Source organism: Callithrix jacchus, chromosome 8 (genome assembly GCF_049354715.1).
Source record: "Callithrix jacchus isolate 240 chromosome 8, calJac240_pri, whole genome shotgun sequence".
NCBI classification, from domain to species: Eukaryota; Metazoa; Chordata; class Mammalia; order Primates; family Cebidae; genus Callithrix; species Callithrix jacchus.
The window spans coordinates 131,272,166-131,289,178 of NC_133509.1; the positions used below are offsets into that span (position 1 = coordinate 131,272,166).

The 17,013-nt window shown below is 44.0% G+C and overlaps 1 protein-coding gene across 6 annotated transcripts in view; it reads left to right on the forward strand.

Annotated features, from left to right (window-relative positions):
- The window catches only part of AK7 (adenylate kinase 7), an 88,398-nt gene that overhangs the window by 48,806 nt on the left and 22,579 nt on the right, over positions 1-17,013 (forward strand). For 4 of the 6 annotated variants that reach the window (XM_002754264.6, XM_009006520.5, XM_054240339.2 and 1 more), the window contains 5 exons: positions 2,261-2,351; positions 4,992-5,069; positions 6,340-6,489; positions 8,340-8,468; positions 10,026-10,155. In XM_002754264.6, the coding sequence (XP_002754310.3) occupies positions 2,261-2,351; positions 4,992-5,069; positions 6,340-6,489; positions 8,340-8,468; positions 10,026-10,155 (578 nt within the window). The remainder of the gene's footprint in view (positions 1-2,260; positions 2,352-4,991; positions 5,070-6,339; positions 6,490-8,339; positions 8,469-10,025; positions 10,156-17,013) is intronic. The other 2 variants (XM_009006521.5, XM_035261417.3) reach the window with 1 other exon arrangement.

Consider the following 17,013-nt stretch of genomic DNA (forward strand, 5'->3'; position numbering starts at 1 on the left):
CTTGCTATAAATGGGCTAAGCTTCAGGCACTGCAAAGCCCTGGATCTGCTCCATCCCTGGGGATGGAGCGGCCGAAACATACCCCTTTTTTTTCTGCAGAGATTTTACATTATGACATTACTGGGTTTCAAAGATATAGAAGAGTCTTTTACATTATTAAAATAACTTACCTAGCATTAGTTCTTAACAGATTACTTTCAAACATAAATTAGAGGGTGAAATTATTCCCATTACAGAAGGACTTGGGGCCTCTTAAAAACAAATTACAGGTGGCCATTGTTTTGGACGAAGCTCTTGTACTAGGCCCCAACAGACCAGAATGAAAATCAAAATGGAGTCTCCCAAGCTAACATTCCAGCACCAAAGTGAAACTCAGCTGCTATCTGACCTTTTGAGAAAGCAAAGGAGAGCAATAACAGCCAATTTTTCAAACAAGCCAGTTTCAGTCTTCAATAGGCATGATAATAAAGCTCTCTGTGTTTTAATCCTTATGACAAAAAGTAGCCTGAAGTAACCTGGTGGTAACCCATCAGTTATCTTTCCTTTTTTTTTTTTCTTTTTTTTTTTGAGATGGAGCCTCACTCTGTTGCCCAGGCTGGAGTGCAATGGCATGATCTCAGCTCACTGTAACCTCCATCTCCTGAGTTCAAGAGATTTTCCTGCCTCAGTCTCCCAAGTAGAGACGGGGTTACACCATGTTGGCCAGGCATGTCTCAAACTCCTGACCTCAGGTGATCCACCCACCTTGGCCTCCAAAAGTGCTGGGATTACAGGTATGAGCTACTGTGCCAGGCCCCATCAGTTATTTTTCTGTTGTTCTCCCTGTCCCTTTCTTACAAGGAAAGTAAGTTTGAAATGAGCAATGTGCTTTTCGTTCTTTGTTTCTGCTACTGCAGCCCTTTCTGCCTATCAAACCACCCGCCTCTGCTCGTTTTACTGACATATTTGTTCTATTTTATGGAATGAAGTGTTGCCTGATTCTAGAATCACAAATAAAGCCAACTGAAATCTTGAAGAGGATTTGTTACCATTTTGTCTTTTGACAGACCCCTTTAAGTAGCAATTTTTCCCCAGAGGTTTCTTTGAAGATTGTCAAATATTTAACCAAGGAAGAAGCAAAAAGCTGAAATGTTCTGAGAAATTGATACAAAATAGGCTGGGTGCAGTGGCTCACACTGGTAATCCCAACACTGGGAGGCCAAGGTGGAAGGATCGATCACCTGAGCCCAGGAGTTCGGGACCAGCTGGAAAATACAATGAAACTCTGTCTCTACAAAAAATACAAAAATCAGTCGGATTTGGTGGCTCGTTCCTATAGTCCCAGCTACTCGGGAGGTGGAGGCAGGAGGATCACTTGAGCCTGGGAGGCTGAGGCTGCAGTGAGCCATGATTGCACCACTGCCTGCTAGCCTGGGTGACAGAGTGAGACTCAAAATAAATAAATAAACATAGAAAAAGCAGAAGTGAATACAAAATAAATGTGAAATGCACATTTGGAAGCATGCATCCAATTTATCTTCATCTTATGGAAAGGAAGCTAAGATGGAGGTAGAATTGACAAGTCATCGTGGTAGACTTCTATTCTCTATTGTTTCTCTCTGGAATTCTTTAAGTTTTGTTCCAATCCCTGCTCTGCCTCTCACTAGCTGTGTGAATTTGGGAAAGTTAGTTATGGGGATAGGAGCAGTACCTCCATGCTAGGCTGTGAGAATTCAGTGGAATCACACCTGTGCCACTCTCAGCACAGAGGCAAGCACTCGGAAACCTTGGCAACAAGGAATAGGAAAGCAGGCTCAGTCACGGTTGCTATGTGACTTCTTTAAAAGAACCACAGCAGGTCTAAATCTGTCTTGCTTTGTAAAACACCTCTATAAAGCACTGTTGTGAGGCTCAAATGAGCCACTGGATGGGGAGGGCTTCATAACCAGGAGTCCTGCTGCTGTCAGGTCCCCTCGTTGGGAGACAGGGGAGTACACTGGAAAGAAGACAGGTCAGAACCAGATGGATCTGACCTCAAAAGCTGGCTCTTCCACTTTCGCAGTAGCTCTTCAGCCTGAGAAATGTCACCAGACTCTTAAGCATCTTCCTCATCTGGAGAGTGCAGATAACCAGCTCAACCCTGGCCTTATCGGACATGTAGATGACTTATCAAAGCACCAAATCCTTTGCCCAGCCACGGGGGTGGTAATCAGTGAATTCTAGTTTACTGCATCTATTTGGCCTTCTCCCTCTGATGATTATTTTACCTGTGGGTCTGCAGAGTGATACAGAACGTCATAGATCACGCGCCAAAGCCTCGCTACCTGGTTGCTGTGGATGAGTCTGTTCATACCCTGGAAGACTTAGTCAAGGTACGGTAGTTTCATCCCGTATTTTGATGACGTTTCTTAGTTTTGCCCCTGGAGTGTAGTTACACAATCAGCTGTGCTAACAAAACTGGGAATCTCCATAAAACCCAAACTCACCATCTGTATTTGCAGTGTATACTTTAAGGTTACTACCAAAATAGCCTTTCTCTTTTATATGCACAGAGGGAAACGAGAAAGACCACTGCAGGGCTCAGGTCAAGAAGACAGTGATCATTGCCCCCAAGACACACACACAGATGACATACCAGAATACTAAAAGCCACCAGTAGGCCCTTGCCCCAAAGTATTGATGTGGTCAGGTTCACCGACCTACTGGCCAATCCTAGGAGCTCTATTTTTAGTATTAGTTATTGGTTTACGTATTTATTTTTTTGATATAGAGTCTCACTCTGTCGCCCAGGCTGGGGTGCCATAGTGTGATCATAGCTCACTGCAGCCGTGACATCCTGGGCTCAAAACATCCTCCTGCCTCAGCTTCCCAAGAAGCCAGGAACACAGGCTTGCACCACCATAACCTGGCTAATTTTCTTTTTTCTGTTTTTTGTCAAGATGGGGTCTCACCGTGTCGCCAGGCTGCTCTGAAACTCCTGAGCTCAAGTGATCCTCCCACCTCAGCCTCCCAAAGTGCTGGGATTACAGATGTAAACCACAGCGCCTGGATAAGCTTGCTTTCTTTCTTTTTTTTTAATTTTTAGGGACAGTGTCTTGCTCCGTCTCCCAGGCTGGAATGCAGTGGTGTGATCATAAGCTCACTGCAAACTTAAACTCCTGGATTCAAATTACCCTCCTGCCTCAGCTTCTGAAAGTCAGGTCACCTTCAGAGGTGTGAGCTGTCATGCCCAGCCTCAGGAATCTAGATCTGGGAGAGCTTCCTCTTCCAGTCCAGGCTGCTCTGGCTAAAGCAGCTACCATGTGGCCCAGCTAGTGCAGCCTTCTCCTGCGCTTCTCCTGGCTACTCCCTGTTCGCTTTTAAGATTCAGCTCAAGCCTGGGCAACATGGTGAAACCCCATCTCTACCAAAAAAAAAAAAAAAAGAAAAAAGAAAAAAAAAGTAATTCATCTATCTTCCTGTGCACCCATCCTGCTTCCTTCCCATGACCTGCACAAGACAGGTGTCCCTCTCCATCCCAGAATGTCTTAGTCTGTTTGAACTGCTGTAGCAAAAACCAGAAACTGAGTAGCTTATAAACAGTAGACATTTATTGTTTACAGCTCCAGAGGCTGGGAAGTGCAAGATCAAGGCAGATTCAGCCAGGCATGGTGGCTCACACCTGTCATTCCAGCACTATAGGAGGCTTAGGTGGAAGAATCACTTGAGGCCAGGGGTGAGCTGAGCATGGAGCATAGTGAGACCCCCTCTCTACAAAGAAACTTTACAAATCAGCTAGGCTTGGTGGAGCACATCTATAGTTCCTTCTACTTGAGAGGCTAAGGTGCATGGATAGCATGAACCCAGGAATTCAAGGCTGCAGTGAGCTATAAGTGCACCACTGCACTCCAGCCTGGAGATAGAGCAAGATCCTATCTCACGTCTGTCATCCCAGCACTTTGGGCGAACGAGGTGGGTGGATCGCTTGAGGTCAGGAGTTTGAGACCAGCCTGGCCACCATGGTGAAACCCCATCTCTACTAAAAATACAAAAGTTAGCCAGGTGTGGTAGTGCATGCCTGTAATCCCAGCTACTCGAGAGGCTGAGGCAGAATTGCTTGAACCCAGGAGGCAGAGGTTTCAGTGAGCCGAGATTGTGCCATTGCACTCCAGCCTGGGTGACAGAGCAAGACCCTGTCTCAAAAAAAAAAATCATTGTGAAAAAAAACACTGGCAGATTCAGTGTCTGACGAGGGCCTGCTTTTTGGCTTCATAGATGTTGCCTTCTCCCTGTGTCCTCACATGGTGGAGGGGGTGAAGGCACTCTCTGGGGTCCTTTTATAAGACACTAATTTCATTCTTGAGGGCTCTATCCTCATAACCCACTCTCCTCCCAAAGGCACCACCTCCTGATACCATCACCTTAAGGGTGAAGATCTCAACATGTGAATTTTGTGGTAAACAGACATTAAGATGGTAGCACAGAATCCCCTTTGCTGAGCTGCAAACACTCCACATGGTAATTATCTGTGTACAGTTCTGTCTCCCTTTCCATACTGGGAGCTCTTGAGGGCAGATCTCAGGCCACGCTCATCTTTATCTCCAGTGCCTGACACTAACGCTACTTTAAAAAATTCAATTATGCTCACATTCATTTGAGGTTTTTGTTTGTTTGTTTGATTTTTGAGACGGAGTCTCGCTCTGTCACCCAGGCTGGAGTGCAGAGGCTCCCTCTCCACTCACTGCAACTTCCGCCTCCCTGGTTCAAACAGTGCTTGTGTATCAGCCTCCTGTGTAGCTGGGGCTACAGGCATGCGCCACCACGCCTGGCCAACTTTGATATTTTTAGTGGAGACAGGGTTTCACCACATTTGCCAGGCTGGTCTCGAACTCCTGATCTCAGGTGATCCACCTGCCTCAGCCTTCCAAAGTTCTGGGATTACAGGCATGAGCCTCCATGCCCAACCCATTTGAGTTTCATATAAGTAAAATCTTCCAGGTAAACCAAATAATATTTCAATTTTCTTCTAACAGTGTATCAGTAAAAATGCTGGCCCTGGGAAAATCCAGAAAATACCCAGAGAAAATGCATACCTAATGAAGGACTTAACGGTTAGTATATGTGGTGTTTTTTTTTTCTTCCTCAATAATATTGATATTGAGGGATTTGGAGTCAGAGGCCTGGGTTCCAATGCCATTGTCAACTCCTACCACACCACCAGATGTTCTACCCTAAAACAACTTACTCTTCTCTTCAGCTGTCCTTCCTGAAAGACACTCAGAGGTCAGGGTCAGAAAAAGTATTTAGGCTTGGCTCAGTTGCTCCTGCCTGTAATCCCATCACTTTGGGGGGCCAAGGAGGGTGGATCACCTGAGGTCGGGAGTTTGAGACCAGCCTGACCAACATGGTGAAACCCCATCTCTACTAAAAATACAAAATTAGCCGGGCATGGTGACACATACCTGTAGTCCCAGCTACTTGGGAGGCTGAGGCAAGAGAATTACTTGAACCCGGGAGGTGGAGGTTGCAGTGGGCCAAGATAGTACCATTGCCCTCCAGTCTCAACAAGAGGGAAACTCCATCTCAAAATAAAAAACAAAACAAAACAAAATGTAAGCTGTTTGGAAGCTGTTTGATAAAATGCTGTACAAACACTGGGATTTATTTTCTTTGGCCTTGTTCTAAAATTCACACAGCAGGCTGCGATTCCAATTCCATCACAACAACAACAAAAATAGGGTTTTCTGCAGTGTGCTCTTTAAGCTTGCATTAGAATGCAATTCTTTTTCAAATAAATTGCATCTAAATACTGCACTCAAATGTGTTTCTGAAAGGACTGATATTGGTTGCCTTGAGGAGCAGAACTGGGTGGGTGGTGGTCAGAGGTCATAGGAATATTTTTCTCTGCACCTTTTGTTCTTTTGGATTTTGAGCCATGAAACTGCAGTGTTCAAAAGTGGATGCAATTACAATTTTTAAAAAAGAAAATTTGGATTTTCAGTATCTTCCTACTTGTTCAGCCAGAATGTGGCCCACCATCAGAGTAGACATGGGGACTGCTTAGAAGTGACGTAGTGTCACATGGGTGCTCTGTAAATACTCAGTGCTGGATTCCACATTTAGTGAATGTATATTGTCTTTAAAAATTTTTTTTATATTTTTATTTTTTAAAGACAAGGTTTCACCATATTGGTCAGGCTGGTCTCAAACTTCTGACCTCAGCTTATCCGCCCGCCTCAGCCTCCCAAATTGCTGGGATTACAGGAGTGAGCCACCGCACCTGGCTTGTCATTTTTTTAATAACCATAGTGATTTCGGTCTATTACGACAATGGGAATTAAATAAAAAAAGACTAATCTCTAATTTTCTTCTATCTTTTAGCAAGATCGTCTCGACCATTTACTGGTCAACTTAAGAATGGAAGCGCTCTTTGTGAAGGAGAATTTTAATATTCGATGGGCCGCCCAAACAGGGTTTGTGGAAAACATCAACAGTATCCTCAAGGAGTACAAACAAAGCAGAGGACTAATGGTAACCATCACTGTTTCCCATTGAAACTTCTGATTCAAGCAAAGTAAATCAAACTTCCAGTGTGATTATGCCAGTGGAACCATTTGCTTTTTCAAATGTTCAAATTTCTCATTTCAAGTTGTTTTTTCAAATTTGACCAATTTTTTCAGGTCTATCACATTTACCTGCATATTAAACAAATACTTGTCAACCAAACATGAACAGTTTTAAAGTTAACATAGATGATAATGTATGCAAATTGCACATGACAGGAAGCTCAAGAGTGATGTCATAGTTTTATCCATTTAAGGAAGAATATTAAATAAGGAAAAATATCAAGTGCCTTAGTGGCTTGCTTGTTTCAGTCCTGGGTGTACCTGTGGGAGGTAGAAGAAGCCTGATTACTACTTTGATCTCTTTCTAACTGGTCAAAGGACCCCCTGGTCATTTTAATTATCACAACTTTTCAAGGTGGATATTCTTTTGTGAGAATTAATTAATTGGCCAGTTGCAGTGGCTCATGCCTGTAATCCCAGCACTTTGGGAGGCCAAGGCAGGTGGATCTCTTCAAGTCAGGAGCTCGAGACCAGCCTGACCAACATGGTGAAACCCCATCTGTACTAAAAATGCAAAAATTAGCTGGGCGTGGTGGCATGCACCTGTTGTCCTAGCTACTAGGGAGGCTGAGGCAGGAAAATTGCTTGAACCAGGGAGGTGGAGGTTGCAGTGGGCCAAGACTGCACCACTGCACTCTAGCCTGGGTGATAGAGCAAGAATCAGTCTAAAATAAATAAATTAATTAAAAGAATCAATTAATTAATTGAAATTGACAAATGGAAATTACATACGTGTATCCTGTACAACATAATGTTTTGAAATATGTAGACATTGAGGAATGGCTAAATTGAGCTAATTAACATCTGTGTTAACTCATACCCTTATCATTTTTTACGGTAAAAGGTAGATATTCTTATCTCCATAGTATAGATGAGGAAACTAAGGCTCCGAGAGATGAAGCAACTTTTTTTTTTTTTTTTAGAGTCTCACTCTGTTGCCCAGGCTGGAGTGCAGTGGTGTGATTTCAGCTCACTGCAACCTCCGCCTCCTGGGTTGATCAATTCTTGTGCCTCAGCTTCCGGAGTAGTACCTGAGATTACAGGCATGAACTACCACACTCGGCTAATTTTTGTAATTTTAGTAGAGATAGGGTTTCACCTTTTGAGCCAGGCTGAGTTGTCCCTGACACATCTTCTTATGTGGTCCTAATCCCCCAGCCTCAGATCAGCCCACGTAGTTGGTGCTTATTGAATACCTACTGAATGAATGGACATGAAACAGAACATTAACTGTCTGACCAGGGAGCAGACACTTTCAGGATGATGTGGCAGCCACCGTGGTGTTGGCGGCAGGGTTAGAGGCGGTGACTCTGGAGTCTCCACAGAAGAGTGAGAGTTAGCCTGCAGGGTCCAGAGACTTTGTTTTAAAAGGGCACTCCTGACTGGGCACGGTGGCTCATGCCTGTAATCCCAGCACTTTGGGAAGCCGAGGTGGGTAGATCACTCGAGGCCAGGAGGTTAAGACCAGCCTGGCCAACATGGCGAAACCCTGTCTCTATAAAAAATACAAAAATTAGCTGGGCATGGTGGTGCACATAGTCTCAGCTACTCGGGGGGCCTGAGGCAGAGAATCACTTGAACCTGGGAGGCAGAGGTTGAGGTGCAGTAAGCGAGATTATGCCACTGCACTCCAGCCTGAGCAACAGAGTGAGACTGTCTCAAAAAAAAAGCACTCCTCTGAAATAAAAAAAACACTCTGTCTAGCTACAGATCATTCAGGGCTTGCTGTATGTTCCTTACTCTCTCCTCTCTCAGCCAATCAAGATCTGCATTCTCGGCCCCCCTGCTGTGGGAAAATCCAGCATTGCTGAGGAATTGTCCAAGTACTACAAACTGCATCACATCCAACTGAAGGATGTCATCTCTGAAGCCATAGCAAAACTGGTAACACTTTTAACTACTTTCCTGGGCATTTCAATTAATTACTTTATTATTCTTGGGGTGAAAAAAATGTATATTAGAATTAGCCTGCTGGACACAGTTTAGATTTTGTTGGCAATATCCAAGGCATCTTAATCAGTAGCCAAGGAAATATCTGCCTTCTCTTCCCCGTCAAGCCCAAGCAGAGTCAGAGCAGAATCAGATGCCTCGGCCGCATCAGCATCAGAGGGCTTTTTCACAGCCTGCTGGGTGTGGCACTTGCTGGCTTTGGCATCTGCAATCAACACGAGTCCGTGTTTGTCTCCTGTCTTCTTCATGGCCAACTCAGGGGTCGGGGACATTAGTTGATAGTGGCGGAGTGGTCCTGCTAGTTTCTCCTGAGGACACTCTTCAGAGGATGTCCTGGAACACTGGAAGGTGGATGACATGCGGCTCTTCTTTTCTTTGTGGCTGTGGACACCTTTCAGCACTGCCTTCTTGAGCTTCAAAGCTTTTGCTTCGGCTTTGGCTTGGGGAAGAACAGGAGCTTCCTTCATTACCTTCAGCATCATCTTGTAAGATGGCTTTTGTTTTTTTTGTTTTTTTTTGAGACAGTCTGCTCTATTGCCTAGACTGAAGGGCAGTGGCACTGTCACAGCTCACTGCAACCTCCACTTCCCGGGTTCAAGCAATTCTCCTGCCTCAGCCTCCCGAATAACTGGAATTACAGGCACATGCCACCATGCCCAGCTAATTTTTGTATTTTTAGTAGAGATGGGGTTTCACAATGTTGGCCACGCTGGTCTTGAACTCCTGAGCTTAGGTAATCCGCCTGCCTCGGCCTCCCAAAGTGCTGGGAATACAAGCATGAGCCACCATGTTCTTCCTGAAATGGCTTTTAACTACTTTATTGGGAATTTTAACATTTTAGGAATGCTTTTCTTAGTTTTCTAATAAACAAGCAACTAATTTTATATGTCAGTAAACAAGAGATTTGTTACCAGTTATGAAAGCACAAAACCCTACCAGGCTTTCCTCTGAGACAGAAGCAGTTTCCATGGGTTGCCCTTGAAATTTAGTCTGCCTCTAGCTGTGGTTCAAAGTATCTTGTGTTCTCTCTGTTGCCTGGAACGTTTCTAGGTTTTTTATTCTTGTTGTATGTTTCTCAGGGTGTTATGTGACTACTCATTTGTAAACTGCTTTTTATCACTTTATTGGAAATGGCAGATACTGAGGAAGTTTTCATAAATGATTATTAAAAGACTTGATTTCTACATATGGTTCCTTCAAGTAAGATACAATCCAGTATCTTAGAATAATACATTAGGAAAATGTTGACTCCAGCAGTTCTGACACTAGCACAAAAATATACTATTCTCTTAAATATAGTGTAAGAAAAACCTTAAGGCTCTCACGTGTCTTTTTGGATATGCACAGCCTGCAAAATTTTGCATGACAGCTGTCATAGGGTACATGCCCTATTTGGGTCCCAGGCTTTTTCCGGGATCACCTGCCAGCTGATTTGTGAGTAGCAAATCAATGCAGGGCATCGTCCAATGTGAATATCCCTGTGGCATGCAGGAGGCGATTGTTGCACCTAAGGATGTAGGGGAAGGAGAAGAAGAAGGCGAAGAGGAAGAGGAACAGGAGAATGTGGAAGATGCACAGGAGCTTCTAGATGGCATCAGGGAGAGCATGGAGCAGAATGCAGGTAATGCACACGCAGCAGACAGCCACGCCACTCTTGCAAACAGTGGCTATTCTTTTTAAATCTGGTGATAAAAAACTGTTTACAAAAAGGGGGAAAAAAGACTGTTTACTATTAAGAATAAAGTACAGGCAGATATGGTGGCTCATGCCTGTAATCCCAGCACTCTGGAAGTCTGAGGTAGGAGGATCATTTGAGGCCAGGAGTTTGAGGCCAGCATGAGAAGCATGGCGAAACCCCATCCCTACAAAAAAATTAATAAGCTAGGTATTGCCAGGTGCAGTGACTCATGCCTGTAATTCCAGCACTTTGGGAGGCCAAGGTGGGTGGATCACCTGAGATCAGGAGTTCGAGACCAGCCTAGCCAACATGGTGAAATCCCATCTCTACCAAAAATACAAAAAATTAGCTGGGCGTGATAGCACACACCTGTAGTCCCAGCCACTCAGGAGGCTGAGGCAGGAGAATTGCTTGAACCTGGAAGGCAGAGGTTGCAGTGAGCCAAGATTGCACCACTGTGCTGCAGCCTGGGCAACAAGAGCAAAACTCTGTCTCAAGAAAAAAAAAAAAAAAATTAGCTAGGCATGGTGGCATGTGCCTATAGTCCCAGCTATTTGGAGGTTGAGGCAGGAGGATCACTTGAGCCTGGGAGGCCAAAGCTGCAGTAAGCCATGATTGTGCCACTACACTGTAGCCTGGGCGACACAGTGAGATCCTGTCTCGAAAGAAAGAAAGAAAAAAGTAAAGTACAGAAATTATAACAAAAAAAAATTCACCCCCAATCTCATTGTTAACATTTTGGTGATGACCTGATGGTAGGATGGGAAAGAACTTCCTAACTTGAAAAGAAAAAAATCGGCCAGGCACGGTGGCTCACGCCTATAATCCCAGCGCTTTGGGAGGCCAAAGTGGGCAGGGACAGGAGTTTGAGACCAGCCTGGCCAACATGGTGAAACCCCGTCTCTACAAAAAATATGCAAATTAGCCAGACATAGTGGCATGTGCCTCTAATCCCAGATACCTGGGAGGCAAGACAGCAGAATCACTTGAACCAGGAGGCGGAGATTGCAGTGAGCCGAGATCGTGCCACTGCCCTCCAGCCTGGGAGAGAAAGAGAAACTCTGTCTCAAAAAAGAAAAAAAGAAACCACCCATGTATTCGTAAATCACTGGAGAGAGACAAGAATGTCTAATAATCAGGCTAACGGGACTTGGAAAACATTGAACTTTATTTACTTACTTACTTATTTTTGAGATGGAGTCTCACTCTGTTACTCAGGCTGGAGTGCCGTGGTACAATCTCAGCTCACTGCAACCTCCCCCTCCTGGCTGCAAGCAATTCTTGGCCTTCCGAGTAGCTGGGATTATAGGTGTGCACCACCGCACCTAGCTACTTTTTTGTATTTTTAGTAGAGACCGGGTTTCACCATGTTGGCCAGGCTGGTCTCGAACTCCTGGCCTCAAGTGATCTGCCTGCCTTGGTCTCCCAAAGTGCTGGGATTACAGGCATGAGGCACTGTGCTTGGCTGAACATTATTTATTGACAGACTTATATAATTGGTCTTTGCAAGGGCCCAAAAATCTTATCCAAGGGCTTAACATAACAGTACCAACTGAACTCTTTTCATGCTTGGGGAGATTGAACACGTAGAACAAGAACTAGAGCAGAGAGACAGTGCCCAGCTAAAAACAGTCAATGGGGCCCCCAGGCTCCAGAAGGGCCTGTCCTCATGTGCTGTTCTTCCCCCAGGTGTGAGAGGCCAAACAGGTTCAGCAGTCTCTGGCAAGAGAGACCTAAGAAGGGCCCTAGGAGGGGGCAAAGGAGGTGGTCTTGTGGGGAAGATAAGTCTTTTTTTTTTTTTTTTTTAGAGTCTTGCCCTGTCACCCAGGCTGGAGTGCATTGGCATGATCTCGGCTCACTGCAACCTCCACCTTCCAGGTTCAAGCCATTCTCCTGCCTTAGCCTTGTGAGTAGCTGGGATTACAGGCACCCACTACCACACCTGGCTAATTTTTTGTGTCTTTAGTAGAGATGGGTTTTCACCATGTTGTCAAGGCTGGCCTCCAATTCCTGACCCCATGATCCACCCACCTAAGCCTCCCAAAGTGCTGAGATTACAGGCATGAGCCACCTTGCCCAGCAAAGTTAACTTAAGTCTTTAGAACAGCTCCTCTCCCACATGTGACTCCCCCATCCCCACCACTTCCTACAAGATTGGAATCATTCAATTCCTTTTAACTGTAAGAAGGTAAGTTCTTTCTCAAGTGTGTTCAAAAACCCCTCCTATCTATATTTACCTGAAATGAAAACATGGACCTTGGCTATGTTTGAACAAACAAAACCTTTGAACCCATGGCACTGACGTTAGCTCACTTTTCCCTCACAAGACTGCATTTGTTATCACATGATTCTAATGACTCTAGCAAAACTAGTTTCCCAGTCCCACAGTGAGGCCCCTCCGTGTCCTAATTCCACTCCCATCAGCCCCTGATGGAGCAGCAAAATAAGGGCTTTGTTACACCATAGAGTAGGCTAATTACAGATTTTGTGCTCACTTTATACATTTCAAAAGCATTGTGAAATTACTGGATCCAGTTGGTAGGATTCCTGGTGATCATTAGATTCGCCTTTCAATTTTTCTGTGAGTTTGAAAATAAAAATGGGAAGAAAAGCCTGTAAATGTACCAACTTGTTAGTATCTCTACATGGGTCATTGTAAAATCTTGGCTTGCAGCTATCTATTTTTTTTTAAAAACAAAATTCATATTATTGCTGTAAAGGCAAAGTCTCTTAAAACAGTTAACCTTGGCACTGGAAGTCTAGTCAGAACCATTACCCATGAATTACCATTGCGTTCTTTTCTGTCGTTGAGACTCACTGTTTCCCACACCATCTTCCACAAGACTCTACTAAACAAGAGGATGAAGAATGCACTTGCAAGTCACCAAGCATGGCTTGACCACTTGCTTAGCTCCTGACTTCAGACCGATCACTGCCTCTCTCTGAACCTGTTTCATCCTGCGTTTTAAAAATAATAACAAGAGAAAGGAGAGGAAAAGACAGAGTAAATCCACCAGCTTGGAGGATTAAATGAGGGTAACATAGTGATAACCAAGAGAACATGAATGAAATTGCTCTATAAACTCTAAAAACTTACACAAAGTACAGTATCACTGATAACAGGGAAGGGTAGGAATCACCCTGAACAGTCTGAGCCTATGGAAGCCTGGACGTGGCTGGGTGACAGTCACTGAGAATCTCAGTCCTGGAGCAGTGTTACCAGAGAGGGGGTCTCATCTTAGATCCCAAGGGCAGGTTCTTAGATCTCATGCAGGAAAAAATTGAGGGTGAGCCGCAGACTATAGTGAAGTTAAGATAGTCTGTTAGAGACTACTCTGTTACAGAGCAGGGTGTCCTCAGAAAACAAGAGAAGGAACACCCCACAGTGAGAAGAGGTAGTTTATTGAAAGCTACTACATCACAGAGTAGGGCATCTTCAGAAAGCAAGAGGGGGAAGGCCATGCTTTAAACATAGTGCCTGCTTGTATAGGTTTTTGAAAGTGTTTTTGGCCAGGTGCAGTGGCTCATGCCTATAATCCCAACACTTTGGGAGGCCAAGGCAGAGGAATGCTTGAGCCAAGAAATTCCAGACCAGCCTAGGCAACATAGCAAGACCCCATCTCTACAAAAAATACCAATAAATAAATAAATAAATAGCCAGGCATGGTGGTGTATGCCTGTAGTTCCAGCTACTTGGGCGTGGATGCAGGAGACTGGCATAAACCCTTGGACCTGGGAGACCGAGGCTGTAGTGAGCCAAGATTTCACCACTGCACTCCAGCTTGGTGGAGTCGAGAGAAGAGTGTACTTTATTATAAAGGCTTATGATCAACTTGTGAAAGGATATTAGTATTGTTTCTTATGTTACTTAAGAACATAAGCATGTTATGTTACTATTGATTTCAGTGAGAATTTATAAGTGAACTATTATCTTTAAAGCAAAACCTATTCTTAAACTAAGAATGCTTTTTGTTCTCCAAATATCAGGACATTTCCATAAGTTCTGGGTCTTTAGTTAGTTAGCATCATTAACTTGGTCCCTCAACCATAAACATCCTGTGACCGAAAGTGCTCAACCCCCTGGGAATGTTACCCAGCAGGTTTGGCTTTATCCGGCCTTTATTCAAGATGGAGTCACTCTGGTTAGAACAACGGTTATTCATGCCCAAGTCTCCAGACCCACTAAGGACATGTCTAGCTTGGCAGGCCACTTAGTATGCATCCAACTGTACCCTAGAAATATTTTGTCAGTTTTATTTTACCTTAATATACATGTATACAGGCAAGGCAGTAATTGAACGGCTATTACACAAGCATTCAGTGAGTTTACCAGCTTTCAAGAATAGTGCATGTAGTCACAAATGAGAGGCAGAAACACAGTATTAAAGACCTAACCATACAAACATCCTATAAATAAATGTCCGCATTACTTCTGGAATTCCATACAGATACATACGGTAAAAATTACATTACTTTGTCAAAGTAAAGGAAAACCATGTTTGTTTTTATCAATACACTAAAAGTAGAGTAACGCCAAAGGGCTTTGATGAAACTTGTCAGAGTTCAGATTATTTTATGTAAAAGGATTAAACTGGTGAATGGTTTATCCAAGTATTCAAGTAGGTGAATAAAAGAAATCAAATAATATGAACATAGGGAGGAACAATTCCTGGAGGGATTCTTTTTTTGCCGGGAGGAGGTAGGATTTTGCTCTGTCACCCAGGTTGGAGTGCAGGGTGCAATCATAGCTCACTGGAGCCCCCATCTCCTGGACTCAAACAATCCACCCACTTCAGCCTCCCACGCAGCCACCATGTCTGGCTAATTTTTTTTAAGTAGAGACAAGGTCTCCCTATGTTGCCTAGGCTAGTCTTGAGCTTCTGAGCTTAAGCCATCCTCCTGCCTCACCCTCCCAAAGTGCTGGGATTACAGGCATGAGCACCTGGCCCCTTCCTGGAGGAATATTAACTGCCTACATTCTTCATGACTAGCTATTTGGTGAACTGTCAGGATTAACATGAAAAATACACAGCTGGAGAGAGTTGCCCATTTTCTTAATAGAAAACAAATCTCATTTTTCACTAACATCATGTAGAAACTCCATACCATTAATAAGGCTTTAGGCTGGGTGCGGTGGCACACGTCTGTAATCCCAGCACTTTGGGAGGCCGAGGCGGGTGGATCACAAGGTCAAGAGATAGAGACCATCCTGGCCAATATGGTGAAACCCCCACCACTACTAAAAACACAAAATTAGGTCGGTGTGATGGTCTGTGCCTGTAGTCCCAGCTACTTGGGAGGTTGAGTCGGGAGAAGCTCTTGAACCCAGAATGTGGAGATTGCAGTGAGCCAAGATCACGCCACTGCACTCCAGCCTGGCAACACAGCAGACTCAGTCTCAAAAAAAAGCCTTTAGATCACCAACTTTGTTTTGGCCCTATTAAAATGCTGGAGAGTATTTCTTGGTTTATGGCATTTTTTTCCCCTAATAGTGCCCAAATAAACCTATAGTGAACCCAAAGTCACAGGCAGCAATGGACATTCTGCGTGCACAATAAAAAATGCAACCAAAAGCAAACACCCAGCAAATAAAAATGTTACTGAGGAAATCTGTAAGTGTAGATGAATATGAAAAAAAAAGGAAAGGTTCACATGAACTCAAGTTTGTTGTTGTTGTTGTTGTTTTTTTTTTTGAGATGGAGTCTTGCTCGGTCTCCCAGACTGGAGTGCAGTGGCGCAATCTCGATTCACTGTAGCCTTCACCTCCCGGGTTCACGCTGTTCTCCTGCCTCACCCTCCTGAATAGCTGGAATTACAGGCCTGTGCCACCATGCCTGGCTAATTTTCATATTTTTTTTAGTAGAGATGGGGTTTCACCATGTTGGTCAGGCTGGTCTCAAACTCCTGACCTCATGATCCATCCGCCCTGGCCTCCCAAAGTGCTGGGATTATAGGCATGAGCCACTGCAGCCGGCCGAGGAACACAAGTTTTGACCGTTTAAAAGTTCACTAGAGATTACATGAGAATTTTGGAAAGTGTATATGTATAATCTAGTAAAATATTTTAAACAAGTTCATTGTGCCTCATTTTTATCTTTTTTGAGACAGAGTTTCACTCTGTCACCAGGTGCCAGACTGGAGTGCAGTGGCACAATCTCGGCTCACTGCAACCTCTGCCTCCCGGGTTCAAGCAATTCTCCTGCCTCAGACTCCCGAGTAGCTGGGACTACAGGCGCACACCACCATGCTCAGCTAATTTTTGTATTTTTAGTAGAGACGGGGTTTCACCATGTTGGCCAGGATGGTCTCGATCTCTTGACCTCGTGATCCGCCCACCTTGGCCTCCCAAAGTGCTGGGATTACAGGCTTGAGCCACCACGTCCGGCTGTGCCTCATTTTTAAATTGCAAAATCCAATATACAGTTCTTTTACTAGATTAGAGCAATATGGAAGATTTTAGAATATTAATGTGTTCATATTACATTAAATTGAAGATTCCAAAATTTCTTCCAAGATTCATCTTTTGTTTCTTCTTAAGGTATTTCTTCCTCAGCTGCTTACAGATATATTACCTGATTTAGACAAATTTGTCCAAATGTCAGACTGCTTGGATGAGATGTAGATTTCTAAACTTTTGTGTCTCAGCAAACACATGGAATTTTACACATTGCCTGGTGAACTGAGTACAAAGCCACTCACTTTGTTTTATTTCTAATTATCCTTAAGAATAACTCTATGGATAATTCTAGTTCTGAGGTACATTTATTTAATAAATGTAGCCAAGTGGTAGCCAAGTGGAAC